This window comes from Misgurnus anguillicaudatus, chromosome 22, assembly GCF_027580225.2.
Source record: "Misgurnus anguillicaudatus chromosome 22, ASM2758022v2, whole genome shotgun sequence".
Taxonomy (NCBI): Eukaryota; Metazoa; Chordata; class Actinopteri; order Cypriniformes; family Cobitidae; genus Misgurnus; species Misgurnus anguillicaudatus.
Genome location: NC_073358.2, coordinates 41,012,485 through 41,036,440, shown reverse-complemented (window position 1 = coordinate 41,036,440; position 23,956 = coordinate 41,012,485). Strand labels below are relative to the sequence as shown.

General features: G+C 37.3%; 1 protein-coding gene across 1 annotated transcript; it reads right to left on the bottom strand.

Moving 5' to 3' along the window:
• Nucleotides 1–13,784: 13,784 nt before the first annotated feature.
• LOC141358900 (uncharacterized) lies at nt 13,785–20,356 on the bottom strand. The gene is made up of 9 exons (XM_073860797.1): nt 18,875–20,356; nt 18,683–18,751; nt 17,691–18,074; nt 17,499–17,567; nt 16,525–16,887; nt 16,333–16,401; nt 15,392–15,721; nt 14,904–14,995; nt 13,785–14,744 (listed from the first exon to the last, which is right to left on the bottom strand). Exons 1-9 carry the CDS (start codon nt 19,053–19,055, stop codon nt 13,785–13,787), a joined length of 2,517 nt encoding a protein of 838 aa, XP_073716898.1. The 5' UTR covers nt 19,056–20,356.
• Between the last annotated feature and the right edge of the window lie 3,600 nt (nt 20,357–23,956).

Genomic DNA, 23,956 nt, shown 5'->3' with positions numbered 1-23,956 from the left:
CTTACTAAAAGTCTACGCATGCACAAAAGCCAAAAATGGCACACGGCAAAAAATATCAAGACAAAACAAAGCACTGTTCCCTCTACAAACCACAGATCACCTGCAAGTGCTCATACATGAATCATCCCCAGGTCCCACCCTGCAAGCCCATTCTCCCATTAAGTTCGGTTTTGTATAGATCACAACCTTTGTGTGGGAACTGGCGTATGCACAAAACGGGGCTGGAAATCTGCGTACACCAGTTCCCACACAAAGGTTGTGTTCTATAAAAGAAAAAACTTAATGAGAGATGGGCCTGCAGGGCGGGACCCGAGGACGACCCATGCACGAACACCTGCAGGCGATCTGCGATCCACAAAGGGAACAGTGCCTTGCTTTATAGGTCTTAACATTCTTTTGGTGCATGCCATTTTTGGTTTTTGTGCGTACGTAGTAGGGATGGGCGATATGGCCTAAAATACATATTGCGTTATACATTGCAGCCTCTTGCGATATGTATTGCGATATAATACTTTCAATAGACACGTTTCAGAACAGGTTATATAGACCCTTACAAAAGCCAAACTGCTAAAATGTAAAAGTAAACTGTTATGGCCAGATTAGTCTTGTTACCTCTCTTAGCTGGAACTTTTGCCTGACACACTCTACAGCATATATATTATTGTATATTACCATAATGCCAATTTCGCGCGTGGAGCAGCAGTTAACTTATGTAACTTATGGCTTAAATCCAAAAAATAGATGTTGCATCGGTCTTTTTCACGAGTTCCTCTGTTTCACAGACGCTTTCATCCATGTTTATTCGGCTGCAGCTCGTGGCTCTTAAGTTCGCGGGTAGATTGTGTCATCAACACGCATTATCGCGATAGTGCAATAGATTTTAAATCTCTATCGTATGCCAATTTTCTATTGTTTATATTGCATATCGTTTATATTGCCCATCCCTAGTACGTAGACTTTTAGTAAGGATCATACGCACAGTTTTATAAATGAGACCCCTAAACGATGTGAAATTGGTTTATTACCCATGTTAAGGGAACAGGTGGAACCAATATAGCATGAGTTTTTCACTGCTGAAAGTTACAAATCATTTTTCTTCAATCAGTGATGTGCAGAACCTAAACCTATTGTTTTGCACTTTTTTAGTGGTAGAGGCAGAGGATGCAGAGGCAACGCCAGTAAAAACACAGGCTCTAAGGTCTTAAGCCCATGGTCTTTACACATCCAAGCAGGCCCCACACCTTGCATTATCTGCAAACATAAGAAGTATAAGGTTCAGAAAAACAGCAGTAAAGAGGTTAAAATAAAATTAACAGTATAAAACAAGGTATCACTTCACCTGCCCTTACAAAAATTAACCATTGTTTTTCTACAGTTAATAAATGGTAACTGTAGTAAAACCATGGTAACCACAAAACAACTATTGTTTTGACAACTATGGTTTTTAAAAACCATAGTTAAATCGTGGTTAGTGTAGTAAAACCATAGTTTTGCTGATAGTAATCAATACAACAAAATACCTTGGTTACTACACTTTTACCACAATAAAACCATGGTTAATGTTCGTAAGGGTGCCATCGAGATTATACCCGGTACCTCACCACACAAAAACACAAGAACATTAACTAACATATGCAAATGAGTACAAGCACTTATACAAAACAGTCATTGAGGAGAGGCTGTTAACAACGTGAACTTTGATTGTCAAAGCTGAATTTACTTTTCAAAAAAAAAACTGTGGAAGAAACAGAGGGAGTGAACATTGCAGCTTATAAAATCTATAATACTGTGAAAAGCATAAATTATATCGAAATGTAAATTTCCGCTGCTCTACATGTCTACACCCAAGCAGCTGTCGAAGTGTGGCTCGCCCACCGGTCATTTTCAAGCGCAGTGGGCGCGAACTTTATGAAATATTACTAGAACAACCGGCTGGGGTGTGTCTCTCTTAAACGGAGATGTAAGTTAAGAGAAATGAAGACGACACATATACATATTTTGTGTATGACCGATCTGCGGTAAAAGTTAATCTGCACGGAACATCGTTGTTGTACGGAACGGTTAACGTTAGTCTACGCCTACGTAAAACGACACTTACGAGACGCATACATACGTTTGAACAAACCAGTGTACACAACAAACATTTTAAATAGATATCAATTAAATCAAATGGATACTTACAATCACACAAAGAATGTCCTTGGCGATGGTCAATTCCGCTGCAGCTCGTGTATGAATCCGTAAAAGCTGTTCTACTAACATACATCTGATTGGTTAAAAATAATCCTATGTCAGTTTCTTGCGGCTCTATTGGTTCGACTGATATAGTAGGCAACCGCGTTTGCCTGCATATTTACGGGGACATTTTATCATTTCGGGGGGAAATGTGCAATAAATGCGAGTGGCAACACTTTTCATATCGTTGAGAATAAAACAACCGTCCAAACTTTACAAATTCAGGTTGTCCCTCCATGGGGATCATCCATTTCGAAAAGTAAAGCAGATACGGAGCCTCGGCCCACCGTCTATTTGATCAAACACTCACCATATAATTATTAAATGAAGTAAAAACGGTCTAATAAACTTATTTTAAGTGACATTAATCAATTAAGCAATACAAACACCATTTTATCCAAAAAACATTTATTCAGTCATTTTTACAATATTTTTTTGAAACGACAATTGAAGTTGTCATCAAAGGCTTGTGTTCTTGTGTTCAAAACTCATTCATTCGAACAGAAGCCATCAAACTCTCTATCTTAACGCACAGTGACCCCCTTCATGGCGTACCGCGCGAAATCTGTGGCTTTGCAAATGGCTTTGTATCTTGCGATATTCACAAGGTCTAACAACACTGAGAGCACAGAAGGGACATCGACATAAATCGCAGACTCGGATGTCTTCGATGCAAATGCAGTCATTAATTTTTCTCACTGTAACATGTATCTGTCAACAACAATTAAATAATTCCCGAAGCTGAAAAGATGTCAAGCAAAGAGACCATCAAATTTATCGCACATGCATTATATCCATCTTCTTCTTTCCTTCAAAAGAAAATTACGATTTCTTTTTAGCTAAAGGAAATGACGTATAACTATGGTTACGGCTGATTGGCCAACGCAGTTGCCAGGAGGAAGCTCCTTTGACCAATGAGAAACCTCTTACAACGCCCCTACCTCCTGCCACGCCCCTACCTCCTGCCACGCCCATTGCTCCAAGCTGCAGCTACCCCTGTCTCAAGAGAAGTGTCATCTTTTGAACATGTGTTGATTCATCGCACAGAATACAACGGAGAAATTATTTTATAGAATCATTAAGATACGTAGGTATTAACACATTGTCAGTAAATAGCTGGTTTGCCAACCATAAGACTCCAAAAGAAGAAGTGTCACCTTACTATAAGCTTGAAGGGATTTATAGCTCTTAAACTCCTGCAAAGTGTAAATGAAGTCCTGCAAAAACAAGGTAATTGACCAGATATGTAAGCGGAGGTCCGTAATCCAGTCTTGGGCTGCTAAATCATATGGATCTATGTTGTTTATTTGTCCAAATAAAGTTTTTTGGCAGTAGCATTTAGTTTCTCCCGATAGGGTCCCTTCTCTTTTTCTTTCAACTTCTCGATTTCTTCCGTTCTTCTTCAATTTTACCTAGTTTTAGCTTATCATGCCCACAATTAAATGGCATAGCGGCCGGCGGTGCCTCTAAACATGGCGCCTACGTCCCATAATGCAACACTGCGGTGACGTACATTAACATTCCCTATACAGTACGTTCAGTTCACGTTCGCCCAAAATATGAACTAGTTCATGAACTTTCGTTCAATGAACTCGTTCAGGCACAACACTGCAGTTTACTATTGTAATGGTTTTGTTCTGTGTTTTGTTGTATTCTGTGTATTTTTGTATTTTGGACTTTTATTTTGACATCCTGTTCTGTTCTGGCTTTTATTTTGATATACATCCTGCCATGTTTCACTTCACACTTCCTGTTTGTTCTTGTATATAAGTCACATCCTGTTCACCCGCTCCTGGCTGATTATTACATCGCCACAATCTGTTTATCTGCCTGTATTCTGTTTGACCTGTTATCTGTATCTGTTCCTGTTTTGACCTGTGCCTGTTTCTTGGATTTTGATTGTTACTCTGCCTGCCCTGAACCCTAGCCTGTATTTGGATTACGTTTTGTGGATTACCCTGTTTGGATTTGTTTGCTGGCCCTTATTGGGATTTTACATAATAAACACCTTTTGCACATGGATTCACATCTTCATCGCTTTCTTTAAAGCACCCGTTACAGAATAATCAGCCATAACCCGGAATCCAGCGAAGGTCTGTAATTTCCCACCAGCAACAAGAAACCTGTTTTTGCCCTGTTAGAACTCCGCCAGAACCACCGCCCCATTGAGGAATATGTGAGTGATTTCTTGGACTTGAGTTATAAGGTACATTATGATGACATTACTCTGAAAAACCTGTTTTATAATGCCCTGGATGATAATCTGCGTTTGTATATGCCACGCGATATGGATGTCTGGTCTCTAGAGCAATATATTGACTTTGCGTTGCTGTTGTGTGGTTCCCCCTTCACTGTGGGTGTTGCGGATACACCTTCAGAGAATATACACAACACACCAAGCCATTTCATGCCTGTTCTGCCCAAACCTGTACATGTCATGCCTGATTTGTCCATGCCTGTTCCCAAAATGGCCGCCACCATGTTTGATCCCAAAATAGCTGCCATCCTGCCTGTCCCTAAAATGGCCGCCACCCTGCCTGTTCCCAAAATGGCCGCCATCCTGCCTGTTTCTGCACCTGCACCTGTTTATGAGAGAGCTACAACCATTCCGGCACCTGAACTTCAGAGAGCCATCGTCACCACCACACCTGCACCAATGAGGGCGGTAGTTCACCCTGCACCTGCCATTAAGATTGCCATCATGCCTGAATCATCCACCACAGAGGTATGTCTCATTGACCGTATCATCCCAGAATTTGCCATAGCCCTGTGGTGCGTTTGGTCTGCCTTCTGCTCTGCTGTTCCCGATGTTCCTCAAGACCCTGAACCCGAACCCCTGGACTCATCTGATCTGCCCGACTCATCTGCTCTGCCCGACTCATCTGCTCTGCCCGACTCATCTGCTCTGCCCGACTCATCTGCTCTGCCCGACTCATCTGCTCTGCCCGACTCATCTGCTCTGCCCGACTCATCTGCTCTGCCCGACTCATCTGATTCGTCTGTCCTGCCTGATTCGTCTGTCCTGCCTGATTCGTCTGTCCTGCCTGATTCGTCTGTCCTGCCTGATTCGTCTGTCCTGCCTGATTCGTCTGTCCTGCCTGATTTGTCTGTCCTGCCTGATTCGTCTGTCCTGCCTGATTCGTCTGTCCTGCCTGATTCGTCTGTCTCGCCTGATTCGTCTGTCCCGTCTGGTTCGTCTGGCTTACCTGGCTCACCTGTCCCGTCTGATTCACCTGGCTCAACTGACTCAGCGGATTCGTCTGGTCCACCATCTGGAATATCATCACCCGGGTCCACGGAAGCTTTCCCAAGTTTTTTTTTGGGGGGGGGTAGTACCCGGACACAGGAAGGAGGCAGAGGACACCAAGGCGGAGGCCAAAGTGTGCTCGGACCCTTCCTTTCCTTGTGTTCCAGGTCTATTCCTGCCTCAGGACCCAGGTCCAAGCCTGCCCCATGACCCAGGTCCAAGCCTGCCCCATGACCCAGGTCCGTATCTGCCCCATGACCCAGGTCCGTATCTGCCCCATGACCCAGGTCCGTATCTGCCCCATGACCCAGGTCCGTATCTGCCCCATGACCCAGGTCCAAGCCTGCCCCATGACCCAGGTCCAAGCCTGCCCCATGACCCAGGCACGCATCTGCCCCATGAACCCATGCCCGCATCTGCCCCATGACCCAGGCCCGCATCTGCCCCATGACCCAGGCCCGCATCTGCCCCATGACCCAGGCCCGCATCTGCCCCATGACCCAGGCCCGCATCTGCCCCATGACCCAGGCCCGCATCTGCCCCATGACCCAGGCCCGCATCTGCCCCATGTTCCTGGACCATCCTGGCCATATGACCCAGGACCTCTCCTGAACTGCCCTGCCTTCGCCAAGAGGTCCTGGCCCGCCCGCCCACCCTCTATTGGACTGTATGTTTTGTTTGTTGGGCTCCGGGAGTCGCCCTTTAGAGGGGGGGTTCTGTAATGGTTTTGTTCTGTGTTTTGTTGTATTCTGTGTATTTTTGTATTTTGGACTTTTATTTTGACATCCTGTTCTGTTCTGGCTTTTATTTTGATATACATCCTGCCATGTTTCACTTCACACTTCCTGTTTGTTCTTGTATATAAGTCACATCCTGTTCACCCGCTCCTGGCTGATTATTACATCGCCACATTCTGTTTATCTGCCTGTATTCTGTTTGACCTGTTATCTGTATCTGTTCCTGTTTTGACCTGTGCCTGTTTCTTGGATTTTGATTGTTACTCTGCCTGCCCTGAACCCTAGCCTGTATTTGGATTACGTTTTGTGGATTACCCTGTTTGGATTTGTTTGCTGGCCCTTATTGGGATTTTACATAATAAACACCTTTTGCACATGGATTCACATCTTCATCGCTTTCTTTAAAGCATCCGTTACAACTATAGTAATTACTAAACTTTATTTTTCATATGGGCAGAGTCCTATAGGAACTGATCTGTAATCAAGTGCAAGAAGGCCTGCCTCTTAATTTCTTGAGTTTTTTATCGTTCAGTTACCAAATGCACTCATGTTAGGCATTGGTGCAACATGAGCTGACTGGTACATATGATAGGCCTAAGGTATAAATGTCATGATTTCGGTCTTTACAATAAAGTGACAGTTTAAAACTGAACCAAAACTTACAGGGAATGTTCTTATCTATAGTAAATAAAATGCTACATTATAAAACGGGCAGTTCTGGTTCTTCATTCTGATTGGTTGAAACACGTTCTAAGCCATGATAAAATACACCAGTAACCCCACGGTTCAGACCGCATTACATAAGTATCACTGCGCCACTGTTGCTGCGTACTGATTTATGAAAATAAACACCACAGTCTTTAATCATATTTTTAATTTGTCTACAATTGCACAATTAATGGCGATATGCAGATAAATGTCAATAAATATTGTTGCGTCATCTCGTCGATAAAGAGAAAACGTTGTCTGAGGATTTTATAACTCAAGTTCATACGTCCGCTATTATCCACTGGGTGGCGATCTTACCCAATTTAAACACTGATCCATTCACTCAACAGAAAACGGCGTGTTTTGATCAGGCTCTGAATCTGCTCTCTTACAAAAGTTCTTCAAAAAAATGGAATTATCTCCGCTTTTAGCTAAAAAATTTGAGAGGTGATAAGAGAACAAATTAAGGTAGGATGAAACATTTTTTTTTGTTTGTTTGTTTTTGTTTGAAAGCGGATGGTCTGTTCTTTCATTTGATATTTTTTGTTTATTTAAAGAAGATAATTTTCCTGCAAGGCATTAAACTATAGGTGGCAACTTAAAAAAACACTGACGGGCAAAGAGTTCAGCATGCTTCCAAGCATATTTGATCATCACTTCAACAGTTGCACAATATAAATGTTAATGTATAAATTAGGTGAATGTTGATTTATAAAATAAACACTACAGTCTTAAATCATATTTTCATTGTGTCTTTGCTGCATCTCTGTTGGTTGGGAACTGCGCTCTGTTTCAGTCACACTTGATTCTGAGGAACTACTTTGTTTGGCGGAAGAGTAATATTTGTACTAATATAATTACAACTTATTTGTGTTTTATTTTATAAAATCCAGCTAAAGTTATGCATATGAAGTAACCGTTTTATAAACGCAATAAACTCCACTGCTTCTTGGGATATATTCTTTAACAAATTTTGTTTTCACTTTGTCATTATGGGGTATACTGAGTGTAGATTAATGAAAAAAAAGTTTATTTAAATGATTATAGTATCAAGCTTCAACATAACAATGTAATACCTTATGGGCGTGTTGTCAAATTCTTTGCTTGTAAAATTGGATTAAGATACTGTTACTTTTTTGACATTATAAGGTAATTTTTTTTTGTCATTTTGTGTGTTGCAAGACCAGGGGACATATAGGATGCATACACAGATTTGGATCATCTTAAAGTTAACAAACTCACTTCTCATTCCTAATAACTTAATGATTTATCTAAGGTTGTTCTCAAATACTTGTACATTTATTCATTTAGCAGACATTGATTTAGCAACTAACAAATAAGGGAAAATTCAAAACACATTACTACTAAACATTACTAAAGCAACATAACATGTATTCTTATACTTTCATGAAAGAACACTCATTTTAATGGTCAAGATGATCATGTTTATCACACTATATTCTGAATAATTAAAATTTATTTTAGATCATATTAAGTCAAAATAAACAACAACACGAGTTACTACATTCTTCATCAATATTGTGACTCATCAAGGCCACTAATTAAGGTAAATTATTACAAATAGAAATTCTAATTTCAGCTGTTTATTTGTTTGACTAAACCAATGCTGTTTCTAACAATTGCCTGTAAAAACCCGTTTAGTGAAACAAATGTCAATGTTTGTTTCATGCACTCTAGTGAATTTCTCAGATGTTTGCAGATTTTCATCTGATCAGTGAAGGCAGCACTGAGAAGTCTAAAAATATAGCAAAAAAATGTAAAGATTCTTAAAAATCAGGCCAAAAGGAAACATGACATTTTCTGGTCATGAGTAATAAAAACATACTTGGCATACTTTTTTTCAATGTGTACCTTTCCTGTTCTTTCACCAACAATATAGTGCTTCAGGTGACGTCCACGTTTGATAGATATAATTTGTCTTAATAAAGGCATTCTAATTTTTCCTTTTCACTTTCATGTAACAGTTACAAAAACTTTAATGTTATTACTTACAGAACAAAGTCTCCTATGAACCAAACATCCACCAGACCCTTCACCGATCTGAAACTTTCACTTTTCATAACCACATTTAAAGACCTCCTTCTTTCAACTACAATGTAAAACTCAGCCCTTATTAGAGCTTCGTTGACTGTCTCTAAAAATTGCAATGACATGACCAAACAGAAAACAATTAAAAGAGGACCCAACTGATTTTGGTGGGTTTTGGTGGAGCAAAGGAGAAATGTCTCTGGGGAGTCACTATGTTGCAGTTAATCTTTAGTCTTGTGTTATTTTAACTTTCTTTGACTACATTAAAATATTCTGGATGTGTCTGATTTTGGAATAATACAGTGCTGTTTGTTCCAGATCATGTGCGGTTAGTGTTTAGTTATTTGCTGTTTTTAGGATTTTATTTGATAAGAGTCAATAACAGGGAAGTTTCTCTGTGTTTACTTATTTTTCTGCTTTTATAGCTATAATCCTTCATGGTAAATAACACACATGGATGATCAATCACAGTGTAATTTATTGTTGTCATATATTTGACATACTGTATGTTATTTTGTACATCTGCAGTACAGTACCTGACCCAAAATACTATGAGAACATGCTTGTTAATACAGTAACTTTAACATACAGTAACAGAAATATAGTATACATATTAAATGCATTCCATATATAAAAACTCAGTATAATGTTCAGGATTTTCTTGACATTCATAATCAGAATCACCAAGTACACACGCGTACGTATGCACATGTTGTGGTTTTAGAAACTCAGGGTACATACACATTATACATCGGTTCCATATGATTGAAACATGTTAACTCCACTTTATGTAAAGGAAACCTAACTGAATCAAGTAATCCCAACAAGACGTAAAGTGAAAGTGACAAGCTTTATCAAGTAGGCTATGCAATGGATACTTGAAATGTGACCTCTGCATTTAAACCATCCCAGTGAGTAGTGAACACACATACTGCATGTCATGAACACACACACACACACACACACACACACACACACACACGGACCAGTGGGCAGCTATCCCGGAGAGCAATTAGGGTAAGGTGCCTTGCTCAAGGGCCGTGAGACTCGATCTGAGAACTGTTGGGTTACAAGCCCAATTCTCTAACTACTAGGCTACAACTGCCCCTGTTTACATGTTTAAACACTTTGACTGAATCATTAATGGCTAACTGCTATTTACTATAGCAACAAAACTAAACTAGATATAACTTACATTTTAAACAACGCTCAATATCTGCAATATCTGATAATAGCACCATTTTCATTATAATGCCATCAGATCAAGGCACTGATATTTCTGAAATAATGCCTTCTGATTAAAGCAATATACATTACACTATGATAGACTTTGATGAGTCTGATCTCAGCCTAAACAAATGCTCTTGTCGTCACCACAATGGTAACTTTAAAAAAACACAGCGTAAAGATTTCAAAATACTCATCTAAAAAAAATCTCATAGCAATTCATACGTATTAATTCGTACAACCACATTCTTCCAATTTTGTTCGATTTGTCCCTGGGATGTTGGGGTTAGCAGCAGTGTCAGGGGTGGGGTTTCGTTATTGTTTTTTATGATAATCGTATGTTTTTGTACGATTTACATCGTACGAATTAATACGAATTAGCCAACTCATAAAATATATACATATTCTTGTGAGATCAGGCTGAAATATTAACAAAGCAGACTAAAGAAGGTAGCACACCGGATGAGAAGCGCCGCGTTTTCGCCATGAATCTACAAACAGAACACATTATTTTCTATAAATGTACGCACACCTGCAGCGTCTGACAGTGGCTGTCCGCTGTGACTCTGGACACTGCTTAAATACCTGCCACGCCACAGAGCCCCACTCACATAGTTTAATATTAAATAACAACATATTTGTCCCAAATCATTAACAATTAACATAGCCCAACACATATTTTGCATCTTGAAGTAGACTCTCTCTGACTAAGCTTGCGCTATTTAATGCTACTACACACAACGCTTCTTGTCCGGTGTGCAACCCTCTTAATAAACATTAAGAAGTCTCCTCCTGTTTTCATCTTGATTAGAAATGCATAACATAACACTTTACTTTGACATTTACTCTATTCAGTTTTATGCAAAGCATATGCTGGGAACTGGAAATCCCAACCCAGTTTTAGCAATCCTAGTGAAAAATCCAGCTAAGACCAGCATAAACTGGTGAGCTGGTTTTAGCTGGTAAGCCAGATGGTCTAGCTGTGTTTTGGTCACATTTTAAGATGGTCTAGCTGGACTTAGCTGGTCAGGCTAGAAGACCAGCTGACCCACCAGCTTGACCAGCATTGCCAAGCTTGGAGGACCAGCTTAAACCAGCTGCTGCCACCTTAAAACAGTTAAATGCTTATGCTGGTTTTAGCTGGATTTTTCAGTAGGGAATACTGTTTTAATACAACAAAAGTTATTCACATAATCTCAACTAGAATTAATAACAATTATTAAACAATTAAACATTAAATAAAAAACATTAATTAATAAACAATAAAATAAATTTAGTGTGTTTGAGCCACTTGATTGGAACATTAAATAAGCCAAAGAATGGACAACTTGCACAACTTCTGTGTTATTTTCAAAGCGGCTCAGTCATTTTTGGAAAACAGCGTTCAGTGTATCTAAACGCAGAGATCACTGTACATTATTTTTAGTGAGTAGTCAGTCAGTTAAATAACACTTAATAAAAACTTGTGTGTGTTTGTAAGGTCTTTGCGCTCTCTCACGCATAAAAACCTTGTAAGTAAGTCTGTAGTTGTTTAATTTAAACAGTGCTGATACCCTTTAGTCTTCGTCAGCCTGATTTGTGTTTGGTGGGCAAATGACTGCAAAGTGTGAGGAGAAACAATGAAAAGCTATCATTTACCAGCCATTGCTTTTTCAGATCTGCATTAAAGCTGATGTACCTACTGATGTTAAGGATAATTCTTCTTATGTTGCTGATAATGTGTGTACTTAAAAACGTATTTTAAGTTTAGGGTTCATGGGCAGCAACGGTCCATTGTATATAAATACAACAGTGACCTAATGAGCTGTAACATTTAAAGTCAGAACTACATCACAAGGCTATGTGCAAGGAGTCCATTAGCTATTTCAAGTCAGTTTAAGGTACCAGGGTGTACTATTGAGGTACCAATATGCACCTTTTAGGTAAAAAAAGTGTACTTTTTGAAAAGATACTGCAAAAAAAAGTATTAACTAATTTGAATTAAATATGTAGATTTAAAAATAAAGTGGAAGTTTACAGTTGGTCACGATTAGTGTATGCTGTACGTTTAACTGTAAATAACTACGACATATAACATTAATATATAGATATGTGTTTACATAATTATGCATGACATCGATATTGCACTATTGCATAGAGTATTACACTTAAAGCAGCTGTTAGTATATAACACTTTAAAGGTACTGTAGAATAATGCAATTTATAGCAGTAGCAGCTGTAGTGAGTGTGTTTATAATAAATGTACAAGATAGAAATGCCCTGTGAAAAGAAACTTTTCATGTCTGTGTGTTTTTTTTTTTTGGACAAGGATCTGTAGCATCTGTCTGAGGGGTCTGAGGTTACCTGCCAGATTCCTCACTCTGAAGATGTACAAGTCGTGGAGGTTGGGCAGGGGCGCACCAATTATCCTTTCAGGTGTCTTTACAGTTACTGTAGTTGCAGACTCCTTATGAACCAAACCAGACCGTAAAACGTACACAGCATGAATTGAATAACAGCTGAGTAAATCTGTACAGCTCCTGTGGCAGATTGATCTTCCTCAGTTAGCGAAGGAAGTAAAACCTTTGCTGTGCTGAGTCTATGTGGGTTTCCCACTTTAGGTGCTGTGAGATGTTAGTGCCCAAATACCTGAATAACTCCACAGCTGCTACAGTGATGTTGAAAATGATGAGGGAAAGGAGTGATGCTGAAGTCCACGGTCATCTTCACAGTTTTGAGCGTATACAGCTAAAGGTTGTTTTGACTTCTCCAGGCAGCCAGATGTTCAACTTCTCTTCTGTATGCATCACTGTCCTGACTGATGTCGATGTGGTGTCAACAGCAAACTTCAAAAGCTTGATGGAGGGGTCTTTTGAAATGCAGTCATTGTTATATAGAGAGAAAAGAAGTTTAAAAAGCACACAGTCCTAAGGAGCACCAGTATTGATGGTACAGATGCTGGAGGTGAACTTTCCCAGTTTCACTAGCTGCTGTCTGTTTGTCAGGAAGTTTGTAATCCACAGACAGGTGGAGGTGGGTACAGAGAGATGGGTAAGTTTAGTCAGAAAGATATCTGGTATTATTGTACTGAAGGCCAAGCTAAAGTCCACAAACAGGATTTAAGCATAGGTCCCTGGTCTTTCAAAGTGTTAAAATTTTATAGCACTACACTCAAAGTGCTTTATTTATTTGTTTTTTTCACTTGTATAAAGAAGCATTTAAAATTATTTTGTGTCAAAAATTCTTTGGATGAGTTTGAGCTCATTATCGGACACTAATTATATTAACTGTCATATTTGTTCTCTCTCCTCAGGTATCATAGAGGGTTTTAGGATCTTCATTGCTGAATCATGAAAATCACACACTGACAAGTAATTCTCATTGAGTTCTAAGAGCTTATTTTTTACAGTTTCTATCTCTATTTTCTTCTCCTCCATCTGTCTGTTCTTCTCCTCCATCTGTCTGTTCATCTCGTCCATCTGTATGTTCTTCTCCTCCATCTGTCTGTTCTTCTCATCCATCTGTCTGTTCTTCTCCTCCATCTCTATGTTCTTCTCCTCCATCTGTCTGTTAAACTCCTCCTGCATCTTTAACTTTGAGTCTTAAAAGTTTTTCTGAAGTTCAGGTAGGATGATCTTTCTGATTTTTCTCTCTGTCTGTCTGATAATCTTTATCACCTGTCTGTATCTCTCCTCCATCTCACTCTTCTCCTTCTCTCTTTGATCTTTCAGTATGTCAATCTTTTTCTCCAACTCTGATCTCTTCTCCACCTCTTTTTGTAACTCTCTCTTTAGTTCCTTCTTTTTCTCTTCATCTTTTTCTTCTCTCATCTGTCTCTCTAGTTCACTTGTTCGCCCATCAAGTTGTTTAATATCTCCTTCATGTTTCTCTATCGTTCCCTCTATTTTTCTAAGGGACATCTGCATGTCATTTCTGATGTCTCTCTCCTCTCTCTCTCTTCTATCCTCTCTGTCTCTTATGATCTTTCTCTCCATCGCTCTGATCTGAGACTCAATCTCCAGGTAGATCTCACTGCTGTAAAATCTCTTTGTGTTTCCTTTCATCATCTTCTCAATCTTCTCCAGCAGCTCTGAGATCTGTGAATCATCTCCACTCTGATGAATGTTGAGACAGTGAAACCTGTTCCCACATTTCTCTACAAGTCTCTGGACCTCCTGATTCCCTGACTGGACAAAATCCTCAATGTTCTTCTTTTGTTCTTCATCAGTAACAGTAAAAAGGATCATGGTGTTCCTCCAACATCTCTCCCCAAAAATCTCCTCCATTTTCTCCAGCATTGCTCTCTCTACTCCAGTAGATTGTTGTACTGGTATGATCAGGAGGAAGGCGTGAGGTCCTGGAGCAGACAGACGGACACAGAGTCTCACATCCTCTCTCACCTCCTCCAGAGAGAGACCAGAGCAAAACCAGTCAGGAGTTTCCACCACAGTCACCTGCTTCCCATTCACCTCCCCCTGTCTGCTCTCACTCTGCTGGATCTCTGTTGATGTATCAGTCTGGATCTTCTCCTCTCTGTTCAGGATGATGTTTACTGATGCACTCTTCTCAGATCCAGCACTCCCCACCAGAACCAACCTGAGCTCTGATTCTGCACTCACTAGGAAACAAGAGGATTAACAAACTAATCAATTAAAAGCTATTTTATGTCCACATGTCTATATGATTAGTATGTTCCAAACTAATTATTTTCCTAATAAAGCTCTATTGTATTGTTTCATTATGAACTCACTCATTGGAGGGTCCAAGTCCATGCTCTTTGTTTTTCTTACTGGTGCTGTTGAAACTGATGTTTCTATACCGGTTGGAAATAAAGCACCAGAATAATTACAATTGAGCAAATGTTACAAGACATTATGTAGACCTACTGTAAAATAATTACAGTGAAACCCTGACATAAATGTATCAGTGAGTTATTGTAATGTTTGTTTCTCTTTTGGACATGAAGTAGAACATACATAATAATTTGTAAATCAGACCACCTAAATAAAATTCTTCTAAAAAAATTAAAAAAAGTAATTTTTCAGATATTCATTTTTGAAAGCATATGAAACTTTCTACACAATATTCCACATGTATTGTTATATTGTTTAAATAAAATAAAAAAATCTAAAATTTTACAGTTCATTCATGGTAACAGTACAGTAATGTCTGACCGTGGTTAATTGTCACTCAATCAGAGATTTCTTACCAGAACTCTTCAGTAGTTTGTTTTCCTCCAGCAGTAGTTGTAGTTTGCTTTTATTTTCCTGTAGTTCATTTCTCAGTGTCTCCAGTTGATGTTTACTGGTTTCCAGTTCTTTGACTGTGTTCTCCAGCAGTCTCTCTTTCTCACTCATCAGTTTATTTTTTTCTTCAATCTCTCTGGTTGTTTGTAATAGTTTATCATTTGATTTTTTTAGAAGTTTATCCTTCTCTTCTAAAGACGTTTCTTTGCTCTTCTCAAGATCTTTAATCTGTGCGTCTCTTTCACCTAAAAGTTTCTCAGTATCTTCCAAACGTTTGCCTTTTTCATTCAACTCTGCAAGAGAAACACAATAATTTCAGTCATAAACAAACTAACTTTATTTCTTGTATATTCATTGATTGTTTAAATGCTAAATAAACTATGACCGGAAAAGTTTTTTTCTAATGTGTATTTTAGGAGCTATAGGGGTGTGTAGTATTGGGGTGGAAATTTTGAGCTCTCAGTGATTCAAATAGATTCAGATTCTGGGAGTCAATGTCCAATTTCAAAATGATTCTCAATGCAAATATTTCAGCAACAGCTAAAGGTTAAAAACTTGAGCAAATATTCTGGGGGCTTCCACATCACAGCAAACTATAATTTGTGCAAACACATTAGTTATCTTCAAATAAAATTATTTTGCAAAGAGGTGCAAATAATAGTGGTATAATAAATAAAATACTTGTGAGTGTTCATAGAGAAGAAAAATGTCAGATTTATAATAATTTATCTAAATCAGATCATTTTAATTTAATGGTCGATTCAGGTTACAAAACATATCAAATTAGTTTAGGCTATTAATCAGATTTTGGCAGGGTAAGTAAAATACTGAACCACTGGCCCGATTGGACCAAGGAAAAAAATCCTTGGAGGATTACTTGCCCTGGATAGCCCTGAAGACTCACCAGATAAATGTGTAGATGACTCGCTTTTCAGTCGTTCTAGTTCAGAATGCAGATTTTTGATTTCTTGATCTGAAAAATAAAAACAGCTTGAGATTAAATTTATGTTTAACATGCATCTGATGCTAAATAAAACTTAACATTGACTGGAAAATCTCTCCTTCAAACTAATTTGATCATAATTCAGACACTCACCAGATTGTTGCTGTTGTTGTTTGTGTTCTTGTAGTGTTTTCTCCTGATGAGTGAATTTAGTTTTCTGTTCATCCAGTTGTGTCTTCATCTCTTGTAGTTCATTTCTCAGTGTTTCCAGTTGATGTTTACTGGTTTCCAGTTCTTTGACTGTGTTCTCCAGCAGTCTCTCTTTCTCACTCATCAGTTTATTTTTCTCTTCAATCTCTCTGGTTGTTTGTAATAGTTTATCATTTGATTTATTTAGAAGTTTGTCCTTCTCCTCTAAAGCCGTTTCTTTGCTTTTCTCGAGATCTTTAATTTGTGTCTCTCTTTCACCTAGAAGTTTCTCTGTATCTTCCAAACATTTGCATTTTTCATTCAACTCTGCAAGAGAAACACAATAATTTTAGCCCTAGATAAACTAAATTTATTCCTTGTATATTCACTGATTGTTTAAATGCTAAATATACAATGACTGAAAAAGTTTTTTCCCAATGTGTATTTTAGGAACAATAGGGGTGTAGAAATATTAGGGTAGAAATAATGAGCTCTCAACGATTCAATTATATTCTGATTCTAGGAGTCGATGTCCAATTTCAAAATGATTCTCAATGCAAATGTTTTAGCAACAGATAGAGGTTAAAAATTGTGAGCAAATATTTTGCATACTGGAGGTTTTCGTACTGAAATTCTACATCACAGCAAACAAATTGTGGAAACACATTAATTATCTTCAAATATAGTTATTATTTTGCAGGGAGGAATAAATAGTGGTATAATATAAAAGACTTGCGAGTGTTAACAATAGAAGAATAATGTCAATTTATAATTTATCTAAATCAGATCGTTTTAATTAATTGCTTGATCCAGGTAACAAAACACATCAAATTTGTTTATTGATCAGATTTTGGCATAGTAAGTAAAAATCTGAATCACTGGCCAAGAGAAAAAAATCCTTGGAGGATTACTTGCCCTGGATAGCCCTGAAGACTCACCAGATAAATGTGTAGATGACTCGCTTTTCAGTCTTTCCAGTTCAGAATGCAGATTTTTGTTTTCTTGATCTGAAAAATAAAAACAGATTGAAATTAAATTTATGTTTGACATGCAACTGATGCTAAATAAAACTGAATACTTACCTGAAAATCTCTCCTTCAAAATAATTTGATCATATTTCAGACACTCACCAGATTGTTGCTGTTGTTGTTTGTGTTCTTGTAGTGATTTCTCCTGATGTGTGAATTTAGTTTTCTGTTCCTCCAGTTGTGTCTTCATCTCCTTTATTTCATTTCTCAGTGTCTCCAGTTGATGTTTACTGGTTTCCAGTTCTTTGACTGTGTTTTCCAGCAGTCTCTCTTTCTCAATCATCAGTTTATTTTTTTCTTCAATTTCTGTTTGTTTTTCCTCAATCTCTCTGGTTGTTTGTAGTAGTTTATTATTTGATTTATTTAGAAGTTTGTCCTTTTCCTCTAAAGCTGTTACTTTGCTTTTCTCAAGCTTTTTAATTTCTGTCTCTCTTTTATCTAGAAGTTTCACCATATCTTCCAAACATTTGCATTTTTCATTCAACTCTGCAAGAGAAACACAATAATTTCAGCATAAACTAACTTTATTCCTTGTATATTCACTGATTGTTTAAAATTTAATGCTAAATGTACCATGACTGAATACGTTTTTTCTAATGTGTATTTTACGAGGAATATGGGTGTGTACAGTATATTGCAGTGGAAATTTTGAGCTCTCAACGATTCAACTATAGTCTGATTCTAGGAGTCAATGTCCACTTTCAAAATGATTCTCAATGCAAAATGTTCATCAAGGTAAAAAATTGTAAGCAAATATTTTGCATACTGGAGGTTTTAGTCCTGAAATTCTACATCACAGCAAACAAATTTGTGGAAACACATTAATTATCTTTAAATATATATATTTTTTAGGGAGGATCAAACAGTGGTATAATATAAAAGACTTGTGAGTGTTCATGAGAGAATAAAAATGTCAGATTTATAATTGATCTCAATCAGATCTTTTTAATTAATTGCTTGATTCAGGTAACAAAACATATGAAATTTGTTTATTGATCAGATTTTGTCAGGGTAAATAAAATTCTGAATCACTGGCCCGATTCTGCCAGGAGAAAAAAATCCTTGAAGGATTTTTACTAGCCCTGAAGACTCACCAGATAAATGTGTAGATGATTCGCTTTTCAGTCGTTCTAGTTCAGAATGCAGATTTTTGTTTTCTTGATCTGAAAAATAAAAACAGCTTAAGATTAAATTTATGTTTGACATGCATCTGATGCAAAATAAAACTGAATATTGACTGAAAAATCTCTCTTTAAAAATAATTTGATCATAATTCAGACACTCACCATATTGTTGCTGCTGTTGTTTGTGTTCTTGTAGTGTTTTCTCCTGATGAGTGAATTTAGTTTTCTGTTCATCCAGTTGTGTCTTCATCTCCTGTAGTTCATTTCTCAATGTTTCCAGTTGATGTTTACTGGTTTCCAGTTCTTTGACTGTGTTCTCCAGCAGTCTCTCTTTCTCACTCATCAGTTTATTTTTCTCTTCAATCTCTCTGGTTGTTTGTAGTAGTTTATCATTTGATTTATTTAAAAGTTTGTCCTTTTCCTCTAAAGCCGTTTCTTTGCTCCTCTCAAGATCTTTAATTTTTGTGTCTCTTTAACCTAGAAGTTTCTAAGTATCTTCCAAACGTTTGCATTTTTCCTTCAATTCTGCAAGAGAAACACACTAAAAAACTAACTTTATTCCTTGTATATTCACTGATTGTTTAAATGCTAAATATACTATGATAAATAAACTATAATTTTGTATTATAAATACCTACATACATTTGTAATCTAAAGGGCTGATTCAAAATAAAAAATCGGACTATCTATTAAAGTGCATCTATTTCATTGCTAAAAACCAACGTTATTTTGTGTATTTGGTATAATACACACTTTACACACACTTTTTTCAGTCGTTCTAGTTCAGAATGCAGGTTTTTGATTTCTTGATCTGAAGAAATCAAATGGTTTAAAACACATTATTTTCCACATACCACAACATTTTTGTAGCTTCAGATTTCTCTGTTTTCCTGAAACGTACGGATTTTGTACAAAACTGTCCCTGATTGGTCAGCTAATCTGTATGTTGTGATCATGGACGGACTGGGACAAAAATATCGGCCCTGGCATTTTGGACCAGACCGGCCCCTCATTTGATAACACCAACATTTTCTGTCTTTTTGGTCTCTTGAATGTGTATACCAACCATGACATAAAACAAGGTTTAACCTGTGACTTTGACTTTCTGTTCTGTTTGTCAGATCTGAGGGTTAAGATCTCACACTAAGTTTTAGAAATCATTATTGAGAACAAATTAATTTACTGAAAGCTACCAGAACAGCCAAAAAGTGTAACCAATGGTGTGGATGGACTTTTTAACATGCGAAGGAAACACAGGTCTATTTATGGATACACTGTTTTTGGATATACTGTCCAAAATTAAAGCTAATTTTGTATAAACAAAAGGGATCAATTGAAACATACAAAATCTCTTTCTCAAAAAAAAAAAAAACATAAAAAAAAACAAAAAAATGGTAGTAGCTTTAATACAGTAAGATTTTGAAAACGCATTAACACAATACCACTCTAATTTAATCCACAATTTACACACATTCAAACTTTTATCTTATACTGTATAAACATTTATTGTTTCTATTTGCTTGACTGACAGTCACTGCAGCAAATAATCTAAATGTGACTTTTAAATTAAAACTGCAAAATTGACTTAAAGTTAAAGGAGTAGTCTACTCATTTTCAATATTAAACGATGTTATTACCTTAACTAAGAATTGTTGATACATCCCTCTATCATCTGTGTGTGTGCACGTCAGAGCTGGAGCGCGCTGCAACACTTCAATAGCATTTAGCTTAGCCCCATTCATTCAATGGTATCAATCAGAGACAAAGCCAGAAGTGACCAAACACATCAACGTTTTTCCCACTTAAGACGAGTAGTTATACGAGCAAGTTTGATGGTACAAAATAAAACGTAGCGCTTTTCTAAGCTGATTCAAAAGAGGAACTACACTTTATGGCGCAACAGCACTTTTGGGAGTACTTCGACTCGGCGCAGTAACACCTTCCCTCTCCCATTATGAGAGGGAGAAGGGGAGCGGACTTTTCAGGCGAGTCGAAGTACTCCTAAAAGTGCTATTACACCATACAATATACTCATCTTAAATAGGAAAAACGTTGATGTGTTTGGTCACTTCTAACTTTATCTCTGTTTGATACCATTGAATGAATGGGGCTAAGCTAAATGCTATTGAAGTGTCACAGTGCGCTCCAGCGCTTACGTGCACGCACACAGATGATAGAGGGATGTATCAACTCTTCTTAGTTAAGGTAATAACATAGTTTAATATTGAAAATGAGTGGACTATTCCTTTAAGTAGTTTGCATCTTTGGATTTGCTGACTGTCTGTATTTTTTAATATAAGGATGCATTTTCTGTATTGCAGCTTTGAAACAATATGCATTCATGAGTTAAGCACTATACAAACGCTCAAACTTAGTGAACAGAGATTCCTGCCTTCTTTCATTTAATTGGTTGGAATTCTGCTTAGCTCTGTAATGTGATTGGCTGGAATTCACATTCGTCTTTACAAAAACCCGGTTTCTTACATTTGACTGGTTAAAAATCTTACTCGGCCGTGTAATTAGATTGGTTGGGAGTCATTTACGACGACTTCTGTGAACAAAAACTCCCGCCTTCTTTCATTTTGATTTGTCAACATTTTGACAATGTAACTACGTCAGTGAAGAAAATAACCTATGGGCCGCAGAGCGTGTGTCAACAGCCGGTGGTTACTCTTGCGTTTTTTTTTATGTATTACCCCGGCAGGACCAAAGTGAAAGGGGTTTGTGCTTAACGATGTGACTGAGCCAGCCCAATGTCAATCGGGCCGCTGATCAACTATCTGGATTCCTGGACCGGTCAGAAACAATAATATATAGATTAACCTGTTAGCCCTCATTCCATTTTCCGAACCCCCCCACAAAAACTGTCATAGCCAAACTAAAATAGATACAGTTTATAAAGTCTTTGCACTAAAAGCATAAGTTTGGTCTCATTTGAAAGCAGACACTTGGAAGTTTATTAAGAGGTGAACATTAGTTACTTTCATAATGAAAAAAGTTGTTATAGAGAGATTAAATTATTCTTTTTTTTAAACTCCACTAAACATGTATGAAATATTGTTATGAAAATCTAAATGAAATTGGCCTTGGAGCAATCTAGAAATGCTCTGCAGATAAAGCCACAGGTATGACCATGTTCTGTTTTAAATCTGAAGATGATACCTCTAAAACTCTGTATTTTATGAAATGTTTTTTAGACCCATGTCATGTAAATTTATTTAGAGAAAACAGCAAAAATGCTAAGCTAATGTTTGTTTATTTATATCTCACAACATCCTTTCAGTTTATTGTCCTATTGCTCCGTGTTTTAAACAGACTCATTAAATAAGCATCCGGATGAGTCATTAACAACTTTTAATCCGGGATATGGCTGTCTAAATGTTTATTTTATTATTATAAACAATATAATAATTGATCATAATTTCTATTTAGTGTTTTATTTCCTCATTTTGTCTCAATTCACTTTCTTTTTATTAAAGTCCTTTCTTACAAAAAGAAACTTAACTTAAAGAAGCTTTACCAGTCAAAATTATTCCTAGAAACACATATCTCATATCTCCAGACAGCAGATGTTTATAGAACAGCTAGTACGTTAGCTTAGCATACCATCAAAACACTACAAATAAAAGCATTTATAATAAAACTCACATTATAACATCAAAAGTCGAGTGCTTAAACAAACATGCGTGATCTGATGTGGCTTTGGATCATAAAATAAGACCGAAAATAAACAATTTTATGTTATTTATGCTGTTAGCTTAGCATAGCATTATAATATACAGTACTGTTATGAAAATAACAGACATAGCGTTAAAAATACAGACAAACCATATATAATCTTAATCGTGTTTATTGTCTCCATGGTTTTAAAACATCAAAACATCTTTATTTGCATGTTATTATAAAAACAGCGATCGCTCGTTGCAGGTCACTGTTCAAGTTCACGTCTGACTGACAGCTGCTGCTGTGCTGAGCTCTGACGTCTTATTCTTTCTATGAAAGTTTATGAAAGACTTTCAGACTTTAGCGCCCTCCGGCTTCACGTATGAATGAAACAAACTGAGTGTGAATGCTTACAGGACTCCAGCTTGCTCATATCGCCATGTTTTGAATAAAAATGGGTGAAATATTACCCCCACTGCAGAAATTTGAAGTTAATATATAAAATTGAAGTAATATTTCTCCAAATATGCATACTTTGAATTAAAAGCCCCGATAGATGTTGTTTTATCGAGTGCTTTCATGACGATCACGGAGGAGTATTTTTATCAATGAGTGCGGCTGAGGGTTATATTTCAAATTAAAGGTATGTGCCGTTTTTCATTTTCATAACGCCTGACAAAAATGAAGAAATTACTGTTACTAGGATTCTCAGATTAAAATAAAAGTCAAAAACTAAATCTTAAATCAAAACACTTTTTAATGATGTATAGTTGTTTAATGTAAGTACATTTAAACTAACAGTACTTTAAATTATGTAAATAAATAGCTCTTCAGTACATCCACGTCCTCGCGCAGGTTATCAAGTTAAAAAAGTGTCTGACTCGAGACTGTCGGCCCAAATAGCTCCGCAGCCCACCGGGAAAATGCCCGGTATGCCAGATGGCCAATCCACCCATGGTTGTAATTGGTCTGAATACCTCTACATCACCAATCCCAGGAAGTACACTCTTGACTACAACCCATGTGTTTGTTGTAGTCCAAGAAAGAGATTTATGTTGGAGATGATAATTCACGACATCGTTTGCCTTGGGGTTTGTATATCGTTAGCATGTACTAATACACACTTACACACCATAGGAAATGTAAAATCATGAATCAGATAATTGGTGATCTTTAAAACAATCTATTGCATTGATTAATGGAGAAGTGTGGCAGGATATATTGTGAGGTGCACATATTGTAATGAACAACAAGTATCAGCGCATTTGTCATGAAGTGACACCATGTCTGTTCACCGCCCTTCAGTTGAGGCGTTCTTGGGATTTCAGAGACACCAGGAGGTTTAAATACATATTTGCTTCTTAACCGTGGCTTTTTATTGCTGCCTTTTTCTAAAATTATTTTAAAAATCCTTAGTCAAATCTGTCTGTACTGTGAATCACTCATAAATCTTATAATAGTTCAATAATTTCTGTTTAGATCCATCAAATATAAATTGTTATAAAACGGTTAGTTCCAATCCTTGATTCTGATTGGTCAATAGGTGTGCTTTATTTACGATAAAACACTGCTATGACCGCT